Source organism: Erinaceus europaeus, chromosome 8 (assembly GCF_950295315.1).
Source record: "Erinaceus europaeus chromosome 8, mEriEur2.1, whole genome shotgun sequence".
Classification (NCBI taxonomy): Eukaryota; Metazoa; Chordata; class Mammalia; order Eulipotyphla; family Erinaceidae; genus Erinaceus; species Erinaceus europaeus.
Window position 1 is genome coordinate 60,163,965 of NC_080169.1, and position 17,722 is coordinate 60,181,686.

The following is a 17,722-nucleotide window of genomic DNA, read 5'->3' on the forward strand; positions in this document are numbered from 1 at the left end:
GGAATGATCTGATTACCATTAAAATGATTTCATTGGCTGTGGAGGCCACCAACAGTGTAAGTGCTTAAAAACTGTGATGATAAATTGATGCCTACGTGCAACAGACCTCTAAATGTTCAGTCTAATAACTTACTTTTTTTTTTCTTTTAAAGCCTTTATTATAGTTTGTGAACTTTGTTTTTTAGCTTCTAGATGGTCAAGAAGCAAAGAAACTCAATATTCAGTGGCTCAGAGCCCAACTTGGAATTGTGTCCCAGGAGCCCATACTATTTGATTGCAGTATTGCTGAGAATATTGCCTATGGAGATAATAGCCGGGTTGTATCAAAGGATGAAATTGTGAGTGCAGCCAAAGCAGCCAACATACATCCTTTCATCGAGACACTACCCCATGTAAGTTAACTGCTCCTTTCCTAGGAAAATATAGTAGTCAACTATAGGGGCTAGGCAGTGGTGCACCCAGTCACACACACACAGTAGCATACACTAGGACCTTGGTTCAGGTCCCTAGCCCCTATGTATTGAAGGAAAGCTTCACAAGTGGTGAAGGAGAGCTGCAAGTCTTCCCCTACACCACCCCTTCTCTCTCTCTCTCTCTCCCTCCTTAGATACAAACAATGTTATGTAGTAAAAGTTATTTATTAACATTATGACACTAATCAAGATATTAAATTTCCTGTTACCAAGTTATGATCCTTATTGGTAATAAGAGAAATTACTTGTTATGTCTATTATACAAACATAGTAAAAGCAAATGAGGTTATGATAAGTCAAGGCACCATATCTCAGGTTCCAAGCTAGTGGTAATGGGCATTTGGACTTCATTTGTATTTGGTTTATCTGTTACTTTTATTTTTTCCCTTTTGTTGCCCTTGTTGTTTTATTGTTGTTGTTGTTGTTGATGATGTCGTCGTTGTTAGGACAGAGAGAAATGAAGAGAGGAGGGGAAGACAGAGAGGGAGAAAGAAAGGCAGACACCTGCAGACCTGCTTCACCGCCTATGAAGTGATTCCCCTGCAGGTGGGGAGCTGGGGGCTTGAACCGGGGCCTCAAACCAGGATCCTTATGCCGGTCCTTGCACTTTGTGCCACATGCGCTTAACCTACTGCGCTACCGCCCAACTCCCTATCTGTTACTTTTTTAAAATTCAGTTTGCATTTTGAGACAATGATAGATTTATACAGTTGTAAGAAAGTATCTTTTACTAGTTTTACCCAAAGACACCTTGCAAATCTGTAATTCACTTTCATAATCAGGATACTGATACCGCTACAATCTACTGATCTTATTTAGATTTCTTCAGTTTTACTTAGTCATTTGCCTATTTGTGAATTATTTTCATGCAATGCAATTACACAGGAAAAGTGGATTCATATATCTACTACCGCAATTAAGACAGAGTAGTTTGTGAACTGTGCAGTGGAGAAAGCATTGGACTCTCAAGCATGAGGTCTTGAGTTTAATCCCTGGCAGCACATGTACCAGAGTGATGTCTGGTTCTTTCTCTCTCTCTCCTCTTGTCTTTCTCATTAATAAATAAAATATTTTTAAAAAGGATACAGAATATTTCATTTTCATTTTTTTAAAATATTTTATTTTATTTATTTATTCCCTTTTGTTGCCCTTGTTGTTTTATTGTTGTAGTTATTATTGTTGTTGTCGTCGTTGTTGGATAGGACAGAGAGAAATGGAGAGGGGGGGAAGACAGAGAGGAGGAGAGAAAGATAGACACCTGCAGACCTGCTTCACCGTCTGTGAAGCGACTCCCCTGCAGGTGGGGAGCCGGGGTTCGAACCGGGATCCTTATGCCGGTCCTTGTGCTTTGCGCCACCTGTGCTTAACCCGCTGCGCTACAACCCGACTCCCTCATTTTCATTTTTAAGGACAGGGAGGAAGAGAGGGAGGGGAGAAAAGAAAGAGGGAGGGACTGAGACCAAAACTTCCTTGAAGACAGTGGAGACCAGACTCAAACCTGGGTCATACACATAGCTAAGCAGCACACTGTTGGTGAGTTATTTCGCCAGTGGAGAACATTTTATACTTATCATAGAAAAATCCCTTGTTCTGTGTTAGCCATTCTCACTCCTTCCTGCCTTTAATGTGGTAAATACTAACTGTTCTTCATTTCTAAAATTTCCTAACTTAGGAACATTATATAAGTGTGTATATAGTACATAACTTTTGAGATTTGCTTTTTTAATTCTGCATAGAGTTGAGTATAATAAAATATTTGCACAAACATGCACAATTGTACTCCTGTCTTCATGTAGCGTTACAGATAAATTCTATCAAGATGATTTCTAGGGCGGGGTAGATAGCATCATGGTTATGGAAAGAGACTCATACCTGAGGCTCCGAAGTCCCAAGTTCAACCCCCCACACCACCATAAACCAGAGCTGAGCAGTGCTCTGGTTAAAAACAAACAAAAAACAATTCTATTGTACCTAGGGGTTGTAATTGTAATTGTAATCTAGGGGGATTGTGCATGCAGTATTACTACATAATACCCAGCTCAATTTTATATTATTTTTTGAGATACAATAGCATAGCTCCAACTATGCAAATACTATTCTTTTAGGTAGGAAACACTATATATTACGTCAAAAAATGGTTGAATATGAGAAAAATCCACTTTGCTGTTTATTCCTGATCTTGTTAATTTCTCCTTTCTGAATCTGTCAAGTCAGCCCAAGATTTTTTTTTTTTTTTTTGCCACCAGGGTTATCATTGGGGTTTGGTGCCAGTACTACGAGTTCACTAATCCTGTGGCTTTTTTTTTTTAATATAATAGGACAAAGAGATAATGAGAGGGGAGGGTGGAACAGAGAAATATAGACACCTGAGATCTGCTTCACTGCTCATGAAACATCTCCCCTGCAGGTAAAGATCAAGGGCTCAAACCCTGGCCCTTGCACATGGTAACACGTGCACTTAGTCAAATATACCATCACCTGGCCAAGATTTTGTTCTTCTAATTTCTTTCTTTCTGTTTTTTTTTTTTTTCTACCTCCAGGGTTATTGCTGGAGCATGGTGCCCACATGTTAATGCCATAGTTTCTAGTGGCCAGTTTTTAGATTTATTTTTCTTTTCTGATAGAGACAGAGAGAAATAGATGAAAGAGATCTACAGTATTGCTTCACTACTTATGAGGCTTCCCCCTTGTAGGTGAGGACTGGAGACTTAAACCTGGGTCCTCATGCAAGATAACATATACTCTCGACCAGATGAGCTACGACATACCCCATCTTCAAGTTTGTAGTGTAAAGTTAACACTGAAAACTAGTTATTACTTTTCTAGTCTAAGTTTGAAAATGACTGTTCTGTGACCTTCAGAATCTATCATTATCTATAGAAACTTGATTCTAAATGTTTTCCTTATAAATACAACTGTCAAATATTAAGCTTATATACTATATCATTAATTTTATGGGCTATAGTTACGTTAACTTTATTAACGGCTAACTTGCAGAAATATGAAACAAGAGTGGGAGATAAGGGGACTCAGCTATCAGGAGGCCAAAAACAGAGGATTGCTATTGCCAGAGCCCTTATCAGACAACCTCAAATCCTACTATTGGATGAAGCTACATCAGCTCTGGATACTGAAAGTGAAAAGGTGTGGCCTTCTACTTCATGTCTTGTTTAAAGATTAAGTGTTTTGTGCTCTCTACCATGGAAAACATATGTATGCACAAGAAAAAGTAAATAATTCAGAAAGTATTTTGAAATAAGAGTTTACCTTAAATTTTATGTCTCACTTCCTAATTTTCTAAATGGTTACATATTACTTTAATAAACCAAAAGTAAAGTATCCAAAAGAAAAAGTTACTCAGTTCATTAGCCAGGGAAGTATCTGAGGATTTGCATGCCTGAGGCTCCTGGTTCAATTCCCAGCACTGCAGGTACTGGGATGACTTTCTGGTTTTTCTATCTCATATGAAATAAGTCAATTCTTAAAAAGGCACATAAATCAGTTTTTCACATTAACTGTAACAATGAAAAACTGTAAAATATTCAATGAAAGAACTAAGAGGGTCAGGCAGTAGCGCAGTGGGTTAAGTGCACATGGTGCAAAGCAAGCGCAAAGACTGGCGTATGGATCCCGATTCGAGCCCCCAACTCCCCACATGCAGGGGGAAAGCTTCACAAGCAGTGAAGCAGATCTGCAGGTATCTTTCTTTCTCTCCCCTTCTCTTTCTCCCCTCCTCTCTTGATTTCTCTCTGTCCTATCCAACAACAGCGGCATCAGTAACAACAACAATAATAATAATAACCATAATAATGATAAAAACAAGGGCAACAAAAGGGAAAAAATAGCCTCCAGGAGCAGTGGATTCGTGGTGCAGGCACCGAGTCCCAGCAATAACCCTGGAGGCAAAATAAATAAATAAATAAATAAATAAATAAATAAATAAATAATAACTATTGAGAAAATGTAAAGGGACCAGGTGGTGGCGCACCTGGTTAAGCGCACACATTACAGTGCGCAAGGACCCACTTTCAAGCCCCTGGTCTCCACCTACATGGGGAAAGCTTCATGAGTAGTGAAGCAGGGCTGCAGGTGTCTGTCTCTTTCCCTCTCTATTTCCCCCTTCCTGCTCAGTTTCTGTCTGTCTCTACCCAATGAGTAAATAAATTTAAAAAGTTAAAAATGTAAATATTTGTGATAATTTATAATGTGACTCCATTTTTATAACTAAAAAGCAGAAAACAGCTACATGTCAATTATGTAGATAAATATGTGCATAAAACCAAAGATTCAAAGAGATAAGAAAATAAAGTGGGGTGTTTTTTTTTTTTTGGTTTATTATTATTTTTGCAGGGATGGCAAGTTTTTTAAATTTTTCTGTTGTGCCAAAATTTACTCATACAATTTTTAAAGATAAGACCTCTGTTTCCTTTACCAATAGATTGTCCAAGAAGCCCTGGACAAAGCTAGAGAAGGCCGCACCTGCATAGTGATCGCGCACCACCTGTCCACCATCCAGAATGCAGACCTGATAGTGGTGTTTCAAAATGGCAAAGTCAAGGAGCACGGCACACACCAACAGCTGCTGGCACAGAAAGGCATCTACTATTCCATGGTCACTGTTCAGACTGGGACACAGAACTTATGAACTCTATTATGTACTGAAAATAAATTCAAATTCTACAACTTTTTCTGATTTCTAAAAGAAATTTCTAGTTTATCATATATCAGGTCAATTTGGTTTACACAGTGTTTTTTGTTTGTTTGTTTTCTTTTTGTCATTTGAGCATTGCTTAGCTCTATTGGTAGGGCTAGGGATCAAAACTGGGAACTTAGGGGACTAGGTTGTGGCATACCTAGTTAAGCATACATGTTACAATGTACAAAGACCCAGGTTCGAGCCCCTAGTCCCCACCTGCAGGAGGAAAGCTTTGCAAGTGGTGAAGCAGGTCTTCAGGTATCTCTCTGTTTCTATATTCCCCCTTTCCCTGTCAATTTCTGGCTGTCTCTATCTAATAAATAAATAAAAATTAAAAAAAAAACACCTGGGAGCTCGCATATCCAAGTCCAGAGCTATTTTCCCTGATCCAAGATAATTTTATGGTCTTAAATATCTAGGTAGATTACATGATGAATTGGGAGCAATTTCTCCCATTATTGTGTTAAGTTATTTATACTCATAAATATAAACTATCCAATCTAGTCTATCTGTAATAGACTATCAAGGAATTTCTCAATGTGACCTATCATAGCAGTTGACTAAATTTCAGATTAACCAAGAGAAGAGTGAGGCAAGAGATACATAACTATACTGACTATATGAGTAAAATCCTATTTATTTCTATGTAATTAGTCTAAAAATCACCTAATAAGGATCCTAGAGCATATGCCCCTGCAAACTTGACTTAACAGGTCTAGGTTGAGGTCCAAGAATCTGTAAAAAAATAGTCCAAGTGATTTTTAACATTGAGCATTTTAAAAACATATAATGAGTGGAAATGACCTCTTTACAAGAGATAATCAGTTTCTAAAATACCCAACTCCAGGTGACAATTTAAAGGAACCAACCAAAAACAAAAGAAAAAAACAAATCATTCAACAGCCTGGTATTCTAGCCTACAAAACTTTAGTAATGAGGAAAAACAGTCCTTAGTTTAGATTTCATATAACTAGGAAGTTTCAGCTTCCAAATTCTATAGTAACTATTAAGGATTTATTAAATGTCATAGACTCCAACTCTGATTTTCACAAAGAAACAATAAACTAGTCTCAAATGTAAAACATAGGAGATTATTTTTTTTTAAAGTCTATACCCAGCACACAAAATATACTAGCATCTTTCTAGAATGTGCACACTACAAAATGACTGCTGTTGCTTTTAACAAAAGTTGACACTTCACCCCCCCACCCCTTGAATCTGTCCCCTTTTGTAACTTGTTTTAGCCAGCAGAGTAAAAAAGTAACATGTGACTTCAAGCCTCGACCTCAAGAGAACTTGTAACTGCTAACTTTCGCTCTGGAACACTGTCAATTATAAAATTCTGGACTAGAACACTAACCAGGGCCACATGAAGAGAGACTTGTAGCCAGCCAAGTCCCAAGTGAGTGGAAGCATCTTAATTTTACATCTTCTGTCCAGCACTCATGTAATTATAGCTACATAAAAAAATTAGGCGGGAGTTGGGCGGTAGCGCAGCGAGTTAAGCAACGTGGTGCAAAGCGCAAGGACCAGTGCAAGGATCCTGGTTCAAGCCCTGGGCTCCCCACCTGCAGGGAAGTCACTTCACAAGCGGTGAAGAAGGTCTGCAGGTGTCTGTCCCTCCCCTCTCCATTTCTCTCTGTCCTATCCAACAATGAAGACAAACAACAATAATAACTACAACAAGAAAACAACAAGGGCAACAAAAAGGGAATAAATAATTAAAAATATTTTTAAAAATTAGGCAAGACTAGCAAAATACTTACCCAACTTTTCATAATCAACTATTCAACTACTGATAAATAACTATTCTATGACACTAATTTTTGGGTGGTATTGCACAGTAATATGTAACACATCAGAAAGTATAAGAACAGCAGCCATGACTCACATACTCAAAGCAAGCAACTATCTGATTTTTAGAGTTTATTTTTTCAATAGAAACTACAAAATTGAACAAGAGGAGAAAATAACAAACTGCAAAATCCTGAGAATTAATATTTAACATTTATCATGAAGTCCCTAACCGTTAATTTTACATATAAGTGCTTACATATTCAAGCTAATTACAACAATACAGTATGATGGATTTTTTTTTTTTGCCAGAAAATGTAAACCTCCTTACATCCTTTTTCTTCTGTCTGTTCAACAGAAAATTTATTTCAGAGCATCATTAAATTATAGTGGTCTTTCCCAAACTTAGCAGGTTTGCATCCTTGTGGTATAGGTAAGAAACATTGATTTCAGCAAAATTAGCATCTAAACATTTATTTTATACCCGTTGGCAACTAGAAATGTTAAAGTGCTTGAGAGACTCTACAATGATGTCCAGAGAGAGGATTTATAACTTGTACAGGAACCAGCAAAAAAAAAAAAAGAGAGAGTGAGACCTGCATTGTTAAATTTGCATTGTTGAGGCTTTCTGAAATTTTGCATAGTCCTTTATTCGGTGTTATAATTTTCATTGCTGCTGCAACAGAAGAAGCTTAAACATATTTCTACTTTGTCAGAATTTAAAGAACATGATTATCCTAATCTCATCATTTAGCTAGTTTCATTCAAGTTAACATCCCTTCCTATCTCACTTTACCAACTCATTCTGTAGCATTCAGTTTAATGATCTATTCTGTTAAGTGCTTAATAAGTGATTATCTAAAGATGAGCAATGTTCATCAGGTGCATCATATCATGGAAAGCATGAAAAATCTGTTGGAGAAGTTCTGCTGCATCAGTTTCTGGACATGATTTCCAGGCAGAGCAGGCCAGAAGAAACCTGTGAAGCACAAATAATAAATGACTGCTTAGTACTAAGTAAAGGTCATGGCACAACAACTCTCAGTGTTTATGGTAAATATGACCATTATCCCATTTCACTATTAGTATAAGATATGTGAATTGTTGCTGACATGAATATAATTAGACACAAAGACAAAGATATATATATATATATATATATATATATATCACGCACATATAAATACATACATATAAACACACATGATGCTAGAAATGCTAAATTACTTTGTAATTAGAACATAACTACAAAAGGGAACAACAAAAAATTTTTAAAGATTTTATTTATTTATTCATGAGAAAGATAGGAAGAGAGAGAACCAGCCATCACTCTGGTACATGTGCTGCTGGGGATCAAACTCAGGACCTCATGGTTGAGAATCCAATGCTTTATCCACTGCAGCACCTCCTGGACCACAAGGGAACAAAAATTTAACCAAAGCTCGAGTGCTACTGATTCAGGTCTTACTGTACTAAACAAAAAATGACCTCTTCCTAGAAAAATCTTAATAGCATCTAAATCTTTTCAAAGATTCACAATCCCTATTCAAGTCTAGGGAGGTGGTTCAGCAAGCAGAGTATAAGACTTGCATGCTCAAGACCCTGGGTTAGGTCCTTGGTACTGTATATATTGTATGGTGTATGGTGCTCTGCTCACTGTCTCTTTAAGACCACAGAACTTCTTATTAAATAAAATTTAAAAATGTGTATCTTTCTAAATTATAAAAAGAAACAAACATTTCTACATATACAATTTACAAAAAGAGGTCCACATGCCAATAAACAAAGATAATTAAATTGTTATTTTTGTCTATTCAATTGGTAAAGGATGTTTTGTAATATCTAGAGTTGGCAATATGTTATGAAATAATGATATATTACATTATGCATTACCTATAATTAGAAACTGGAAATTTTAGGAAATTGGTTAAATTATAAAAAGATACAGACTTTTTCAGCCATTAAGATACTTCAAAGCATATATAATGGCATTGTAAATTATTTGAAATAATAGAGAGTGAAATTCACAAAGGGACAATATAATCTAACTTACAGAAACTATCTATTGAAAATACAGTAAGTGATATGTCTTAAAATAGATATGCAAAAGAAATCTGTTCCTATGGTATTCATATCTCACAATTCCTTTCTTCAGAGTAGAACAAGCATGTTAACATGCACACTGGCCTTTCAATCAGCCTCAACTAGTGTTATGCATATTTAGTGAACTGGTGTGACAAGTGTCTCAAAAGTATGTAGAAATATAAATATACAATGATTACCTAAGATTAACTACTTAAGTGGCAAGTGACAAATGACAGCATAATCAGAATAATAATGCCAGAAAAACACACAAGTAATAGTTTTCTTAATCTTAGTACAGTATGAATAAAACTAGCAGCCTTACTTGTCATCTCTAATGTTGTAGAAAAATCCATAGCCATTGTGTACCATAGGAACTACGACTCCCAGGGTTCTTAAATAACCAATAAGACTTGTTGAGAGAACAAAGTTTCCTCCTCCTCCACTGTGTAACATAAAGAAACAATATATTACTAGGCTTACTGAAGCTTATCTTATTGTTAAAGAATTTTTAAATATAGGGGGGGAAAGAAAGCACTATATCAATTACCTTTTGGAGAAAAGTGGATCTGTAAAGAGTTCTGGAACTGGGAGACCTTCCTCTTTTGCTGTAAGTAATAAACCTAGAAGATGACGGTCAAATCCTGTAAATGAAACCCCAAATTGAAGTTAGAGAGAAAAAAAATTTCTCGTATTTCAATAAGACAGTTTTTCAAAGCAGAATAATTTCAAAATCAGTACCTTTTCCAGCAGAACAATCTTTCATAGTTTTATTATGTGTTGCAAAGGCTTGCAACATAGTTTGCTGCTGGTGAAGACGCTGTATTAAAAATCAAGAAACAATTATTAAACTATATACAGAACCCAAATTTAAAACATAATCTTAATAAAATCAGTATTTGAATAATGTGGAAGAGAAATGATGATGACTATGAAGACTTTTCAATAATGCTTGTATGTCTTTTTTTTACTCCTTCTTCACTGACTTTTCTTCCCTATATGCTTGTGGGAAATATCAAAGTAATAGTAAATGTAAAGACAGCAGCAGGTAGGATTTCAAAACTAAAGTATAGTTGAAAAAAATGACTGTGAATCAATTATATGAATTTAAATTAACACATACAAAGTTACATTTATCGACATTAACCAAACAAATGCAATACTAAAGGGTAGCGGGAAATAACTATCCTATTTTCTAAATACTTACAGAAAGGTATAATAAAATAAAAATAATGCTGCTGCTACTATATGAAAAGAACAATCGTGATTTCAAAATTCCCTAACCACATTAAGAAAAACTTCATTTTATGAAACATTTTTGGGGGGCTGAGCAGTGGCACATTTGGTTAAATACATATATTGCCATGCCAAGGACCCAGGTTGAAGCACCCAGTCCCCATATGTGGGGGGTGGGGGTGGGAAGCTTAACAAGTAGTGAAGCAGTGCTGCAGTTGTCTCTCTCTTCCCCTCTCTCACCCTCCTTTCAATTTCTTTGTTCTATAAAATGTACAAAAAATAAAAATAAAATCAAGAAAAAAACATTTTAAATTACACTTTACTGTTAAGTCTAGATATAGGATTAACAGTGTAATACTTCTATTATTGAAGAGACTTTCTCTAGAAAATGGCACAAACTGGCTTCGTAGGCCACCCAGCTTCTTATTCTTCTTCCCAAGTATATACTTCACTGACAAATGAACAAATAAATGTTTGGAAACTGTCAAGAAAAAAAAAACTAGAAATAATTTTTTTTCTAATTCAGAGAGACTAAGGCAAAGAAGATATTAGGACTCTCAGCTCCTTTAACACAATCACACAAATTGTATGAATTTTTTTTTTTTTTCAAATACTCACAGTGGAAGAAGGATCCTGCATGGACTGACACCACCTGACAGCTTCCATTGTGCATGATCGCATGGTTTCTGTTCGGCCATGATAAAAATATCTAGTCATAGCTGTTTCATAGCAGCAACCAGGGCTACAAGGAAAAAATGAAAGAATGTGCCATAAGAAAATATTCTAGGGCCAGAAAGACAACATGATAGTTATGCAAATGGTTTCAGTTAAGTGCACACATTACCATGTGCAAGAACCTAGGTTAGAGCCACCGCTTTCCCACCCACAGTGGGGATACTTCTTGAGTGGTAACACAGGTCTGCAGGTATCTATAATTTTCTCTCCCTATCTCCACCCTCTCAATTCCTTTCTGACCTACAAAACAGATAGAGAGAGAAAAAGAAAGAAATAAAAGAGGAAAAAATGGTTTCCAAGACTGGTGTGTTCATAATGTAGTATTAACCCTGGTGGCAATAAAAAAAATAATAAAATTTAAGCATTGGGCAGTAGTATGCCTAGTAGAATGCACATACTACTATGCATGAGGACACAGGGCTCAAGGACCTAGTCACCACCTTTAGAGGGGAAGCTCTAAAAGCTGAGAAGCAACAGTACTGCTGGTGTATTTTTCCCCTCTCCTTCTCTCCTTCTCTGTCAGAAAAAGGGAGGAAGAGAGGGAGGGAAGGAAGGGAGGGAGGAAACAAGTCCAAGAATAGTGATAGAATTGGGAGTCGGGCGGTAATGCAGCGGGTTAAGCCCAGGTGGCACAAAGCGCAAGGACTGGCTACAGATCCCAATTCGAGGACCTGGCTCCCCACCTCCAGGGGGGTCGCTTCACAGGTGGTGAAGCAGGTCTGAAGGTGTCTGTTTTTCTCTCCCCCTCTCTGTCTTCCCCTCCTCTCTCCATTTCTCTCTGTCCTATCCAACAATGACATCAATAACTACAACAATAAAACAAGGGCAACAAAAGGGAATAAATAAATATTAAAAAAAAATGATAAAGTTGTGCAGACACTGAATCCAGATGATAAGCCAGATGAAAAAACTCTGGTACATAAGGCCTGGCATATTATATTTCAAAGGCTTGGCTGCTGTTTATGCATGTTGGAGTCTAAGGTAGGTGGCATCTAAGATTCTCGCGATCTCTCAGTCCTCCTATTTATGCCCTGGTTTACTCTTTCACTTTAATTATGACGCTGAACCTACTGATATTTTTAAAAAATATTTTATTTATTTATTCCCTTTTGTTGCCCTTGTTTTTATTGTTTTAGTTATTAATGTCGTCGTTGTTGGATAGGACAGAGAGAAATGGAGAGAGGAGGGGAAGACAGAGAGGGGGAGAGAAAGACGGACACCTGCAGACCTGCTTCACCGCCTGTGAAGCGACTCTCCTGCAGGTGAGGAGCCCTGGGCTCGAAATGGGATCCTTAGACCAGTCCTTGTGCTTTGCGCCACATGCGCTTAACCCGCTGCTCTACCGCCCGACTCCCCAAACCTACTGATATTTTTCTAGTGAAAAGGATCCAACAGAAGTGAAGGGATGCCACTTTTAAAATTAAATTATGACAAAAGTAAATTATCTTGGGTCGGGTGGTAGCACAGCGAGTTAAGCGCACATGGCGCAAAGTGCAAGGACAGGCATAAGGATCCTGGTCCGAGCCCCTGCTCCTCACCTGCAGGGAGGTTGCTTCACAAGTGGTGAAGCAGGTGTGCAGGTCTCTCTCTCTCTCTCTCTTTCCTCATTTCTGTCTTCCCTTCCTCTCTGGATTTCTCTCTATTCTATCCAACAATAATGACAACAATAATAACATGGGCAACAAAAGGGGAAAAATAGCTTCCAGGAGCAGTGGGTTCGTAGTACAGGCACCGAGCCTCAGCAATAACCCTGGAGGCAAAAAAAAAAAAAAAGTAAATTCTCCCTTGATCTCACTTTCTTACTCTGAGGAGAGCCAGCTACTGTACTGGAAGCTGTCCAGCAGAGACATCTCGGTGTAAAGAAACTGCGAAACGTCTCTGGATATGAAGACTGTGTGAGACGTTAAGTGTTTGGTGTTTTGAATCACTCAGTTTTGGGATACCCTGTTACACAACAGATGGCATGCTCTTTAGACTTTACTATGACTGTAGAATTAAGTTAAACTATTTTTAAACTCTCCCAAAGTAATGTCTGTCCTTCTGGTTTGGAAATTATGTAATAATTAAAAATATGAAGTTCTCTTATTTTCAGATACAAGGAAGTGGAAAGACATCCCATACCCATGGATTGAAAGAACTTACATCATCAAAATGATTATTATACCCCAGATCCATATGTAGATTAAATGCAATTCCCATTAAAGTTCCACGAAATTTCTTTAAGAGAATAGAACAGAAGCTACAAAAATTTTTCTGAAATCAGAAAATATCTAGGACTGCCAAAGCAATCTTGAGAAAAAAGAATAATAATTAAGGCACTTCCAGACATCAAACTATATTACAGAGCTACTGTAATCAAAATTCCCTGGTACTTGAACAAAAACAGTCACACAGGCAAATGGAATAGAATTGAGAGCCCAAGAATAAGCTATATTTTTTGACAAAGGGATCATAAACATTAGATGAAGAAAAGATAGTCTCTTGAACAAATGGTGTTGGGAAAATTGAGTTGAAATGTTGAGAAGAATGAAACTAGATTATCACATTTCACCACACAAAAGTAAACTCCAAATGGATTAAAGATTTGAATGCTAGACCAGAAACCATAACATAGAGGAAAATATAGGCAAACACTTTTCAATGTAAGCTTTCAAAACATCTTTGAGGACTCAAATCCAATTGCAAACAAAACAAAACAAAACAAAACAAAAAACAAACCATGGGACTACAACAAACTGAAAAGCTCCTGCACATGAAAAGGAACCACCACCAAAACGGACATACCTACATAATGGGAGATCTTCACATGCTACACATCAGACAAAGGGCCAATAACTAAAATAAAGAGCTCAAAGTCAGAAAAAAAAAAAAAAAAAAAGAAAGAAAGAAAAGAAAAAAAGGGGCCAGGCGGTGGTGCACCTGGTTAAGCACACTCATTACAGTGCGCAAGGATCTAGGTTCAAGCCCCTGGTCCCCACCTGCAGGGGGAAAGCTTAATGAGTGGTGAAGCAGGTCTGCAGGTGTCTCTCTGTCTCTCTCCCACACTGTTTCCCCCTCCCCTCACAATTTCTCTCTGTCTCTATTCAAAATAAATAAAGATTTTTAAAAAAAATTGAAAGAAAGAAAGATAAAAAAAATCCCACTAAAAAATGAGGACAGAAGGACTGGGTGGTGCTGCACCTGGAAGAGTGAACACAATATAACACACTAGGACCTGGGTTTAGGCCCCTGGTCCCCACCTGCAGGGGGAAAGCTTCATAAGAGGTGAAACAGTGCTGCAGGTGTCCATCTCTCTCTCCTTCTCTATCTCCCACTTCTCTCTTGATTTCTCTTTGTTTCTATTCAAGTTAAATAAATACATTATTTTTTAACTGATGGGGCTAGATGTAGTAGAGAACAAGGATCCAGGTTCAAGCTCCTGGTCCCTACAAGCAGGGGAAGCTTCATAGGCAGTAGAGTAGTACTACAAGAGTCTCTCCTTTATATTGTCTCTTTCTCTCAGTCTTTCACCCTCTAACAAAAAAAAAGGGGGGGGGGAGACAAATGGCCAAAATATAATAGTTACAATGGCAGAGATCAAAAACAAAGAGGGGCTCTGAAGGTTCTTAGAGAAAAGCAAAGGGTCACCTATAAGAAAAACCCAGTAAGACTAACGACTGATTGTTCTACAGAAACTCAATTTTAGAAAGGACTAAGAGGATATACTCAAAGTTTTTAATAGAATAAGACCACCATTCAGAGGTCTTTTTACCTTGCTAAGTTATCAGTCAAATTTGAAGGAGGAACTAAGTGCTTTTTCAGACGAGCAACAGCTGAATGAATTTATTCTCACTAAATCAGATCTGGTAGAAATACCAAAGGGACTTATATAAAATGAAAATATAGAATGATCTTACCCATAGGCTGGTAAAGAAAGAAACAGAGTGCCCAATTAAAATGGGACAAAGTGTGGTCTGGGAGGTGGCACAGTGATTAAAGCATTGGACTCTCAAGTATAAGGTCCTGAGTATAAGGTATAAGGTCCCCAACAGCACATGTACATCTGGCTCTCTCTCTCTCACCTTTATCATTAATAAATAAATAAAATCTTTTTTAAATGGTACAAAGTGTGGAGAGTTCACAGAAAAATAAATGCAAACAGATATTACATATAAAATTATGCCTATGGCATATTGCACCACAGTAAAAGACGCTGGGGTGGGTGGGAGGGAGAATACAGGTCCTTCAGAGGACCTAGTGGGGTTATATTGTTATATGGAAAACTGATAAATGTTATGCATGTACAAAACATTGTATTTACTGTCAAATATAAAACATTAATTTCCCAATAAAGAAATTTAAAAAAAAAAAAAGAAAGAAAGAAACAGAGGCCAGGGAGTCGGGCTGTAGCACAGCAGGTTAAGCGCAGGTGGCACAAAGCACAAGGACCGGCATAAGGATACCGGTTCGAACCCCGGCTCCCCACCTGCAGGGGAGTCACTTCACAGGCAGTGAAACAGGTCTGCAGGTGTCTATCTTTCTCTCCTCCTCTCTGTCTTCCCCTTCTCTCTCCATTTCTCTCTGTGCTATCCAACAACGACAACAACAATAATAACTACAACAATAAAACAACAAGGGCAACAAAAGGGAATAAATAAATAAATAAAAGAAAATAAAATAAAAAAGAAACAGAGGCCAATGAAGACTATAGATTCAAACTAAAGAGCTGAGGTTAACAAAGGGAACTGGGTGAGTTTCAGGAGTGAAGTAAGAGAATTCAGTGGATTGGTGCTTCCATAGTGGGCATAATAATCTTTAGGAAGTAGAAAATTATACTTCTAAAACAAAGTTGTAAACCAAGGTTATCTAATAAATAAATAAATAAATAAGCTAAGAAAAACTGTTGATAGAAGTATAAATTAGGACACTGTGCCAAGTGAAAAAAAGAAAAAAGGAAAAAAAAAAAAAGCATTGGAGAATTAGGATAGAGTAGCTATGGAAAAGTTATACCCCTGAATTTTAAGATTCTGAAAATGAACAGTCCTCACCGTCCATGAAGTCTGTAATAGGCCAGCTGAAGTGCAAGCTGAACAAACGTATCAGGGTGAAGATTCTTCTTCTTGGTCAGCTTTTTGCCAAAAGGTGTAAAGGCAAGCGCCACAATCTGTATGTCAGATGCCTGATGAAAAATTTAAACAGAAAAAAGTGAAAAGCCACCTTAGGTGGGTCCGGGAGGTGGTAAGCCTGTTTGAGTACACATATTATCATGTGCAAGGACCCAGGTTCAAGCCACCGGTCCCTACCAGCAAGGGGAAAGCTTCAGGAGTAGCTTTTTCTCTCCCTCTTTCACCCTTCCCTCTTAATTTCTGTCTCTATCCAATAAATAAAAAATTTTTAAATCTGAGAATACCCCCTAAAAATAACCAAAATGTTCATTTGCATTAAAGAAATAACCAGACATGAATAAAGGTATTAAGTCTATAATTTTTAATTGATTTATTCTATTGGACTAGAGCAATAGCTCACCAGGTAAGGTATCTTTTCATGAAGGTGACCCAGGTACAAGCTCTGTACCACGTGAATGTCACTGCAGTGGGAGAGCTCTGGTGCTTTGGTGTCTGTCTCTATCTGTGTGTGTCTCCTCTCTCTCTGAAAAAAAAAAAAAAAAAAAAAAAAAACTGATCCCGGAGTGGAGAAATAGTTCACTGTGAGGCCCTAGTGGAGGGTCTAAGGAGATGAATAACAGGAGCAGGAGACTGAATCACTGTATCTCAGGATGAAGCAGTGGAAACTAAGAGAAAGTTTTATGCTGTCACACCTGGATAATAGTCAAGTTTATATACATGGTAGTTAAAAAAGAAAACATTATCTAAGGAAAAAGTGAAAAGTCTACCTGTTTAAAATATTGTGCTTTAGCTTGCTTGATGTCATTCAATATTTTCTCATCCACTGTAAAAACAAGCTCCTCGGGAAGTGGAATGTTCCGTACTTTTTCTGAACCCTACAAACAAGAAGACTTAAAAGCATTATCTCCATAAAATATATCTATAAAAATACTAGGAGAAAAAGGTTGAAATATTTGTTAAACATACCTTCCATCTTCCTTCATGCTCAAGAACCCTCTGATCAACATAATGGCTGATGTTTACCATAACCATTGCATCAAAAGGAGCATGCTAAAATATAAACACACACAATTTTGAATATCTTGTTGGGGTAAACACTAATTTTTTTTTTTTTTACTTCCTCTCCACTTTTTGTTTTTGTGCCACCAGGGTTTCAATGGAGCTTTGTGCCTGCATGATGCTACAAGTCCAAGTGGACTGTTTATTGTTGTTTGCTTGATTTTCAGATAGAGGGTAAAAAGCAAAAAAAAAAAAAAAAAAAAAAAAAAGGAAAGAGAAGAGACACCTCAGCACTACTTCAACTTCCTGTGAAACTTTCCCTTTGACTGGTGCTCCCATCAAATTTAAGCCATGGGCTTAAATTCAGGTCTCTAAACATGTTAAAGTGTATACCTTATACTGCCTTATGTGATAATAGAAATATCTTTTGTCATGTGGCGTTATTTTAATTATTTTAATAATGCTTTAAAGTGCTGAGAATCTGTCCACTGCAAAAATTATTAACTGCTATTATGAGTAACAACTTATGTTTCCTACGTGTCTTTCACAAAGCCCTAAAGACAGCTTATATAGGAAGGAAAAAAAGTTAACTGCTAAAATTT

At 37.2% G+C, this 17,722-nt stretch overlaps 2 protein-coding genes across 8 annotated transcripts in view; one reads left to right on the top strand and one right to left on the bottom strand.

Annotated features, from left to right (window-relative positions):
* Nucleotides 1–5,160, top strand: part of ABCB4 (ATP binding cassette subfamily B member 4) — a 97,351-nt gene extending 92,191 nt beyond the window's left edge. For all 4 annotated transcript variants that reach the window (XM_060196293.1, XM_060196294.1, XM_060196295.1 and 1 more), the window contains 3 exons: nucleotides 186–392; nucleotides 3,471–3,617; nucleotides 4,912–5,160. In XM_060196293.1, the coding sequence (XP_060052276.1) occupies nucleotides 186–392; nucleotides 3,471–3,617; nucleotides 4,912–5,118 (561 nt within the window). In that variant the 3' untranslated portion in view covers nucleotides 5,119–5,160. The remainder of the gene's footprint in view (nucleotides 1–185; nucleotides 393–3,470; nucleotides 3,618–4,911) is intronic.
* A 1,922-nt stretch (nucleotides 5,161–7,082) lies between these two features.
* CROT (carnitine O-octanoyltransferase) overlaps nucleotides 7,083–17,722 on the bottom strand; it is a 42,646-nt gene continuing 32,006 nt past the window's right edge. For all 4 annotated transcript variants that reach the window (XM_060196300.1, XM_007531925.3, XM_016192054.2 and 1 more), the window contains 8 exons: nucleotides 17,088–17,171; nucleotides 16,889–16,996; nucleotides 16,044–16,174; nucleotides 10,900–11,023; nucleotides 9,787–9,865; nucleotides 9,596–9,689; nucleotides 9,371–9,490; nucleotides 7,083–7,942 (listed from right to left, as the gene is read on the bottom strand). In XM_060196300.1, the coding sequence (XP_060052283.1) occupies nucleotides 7,822–7,942; nucleotides 9,371–9,490; nucleotides 9,596–9,689; nucleotides 9,787–9,865; nucleotides 10,900–11,023; nucleotides 16,044–16,174; nucleotides 16,889–16,996; nucleotides 17,088–17,171 (861 nt within the window). In that variant the 3' untranslated portion in view covers nucleotides 7,083–7,821. The remainder of the gene's footprint in view (nucleotides 7,943–9,370; nucleotides 9,491–9,595; nucleotides 9,690–9,786; nucleotides 9,866–10,899; nucleotides 11,024–16,043; nucleotides 16,175–16,888; nucleotides 16,997–17,087; nucleotides 17,172–17,722) is intronic.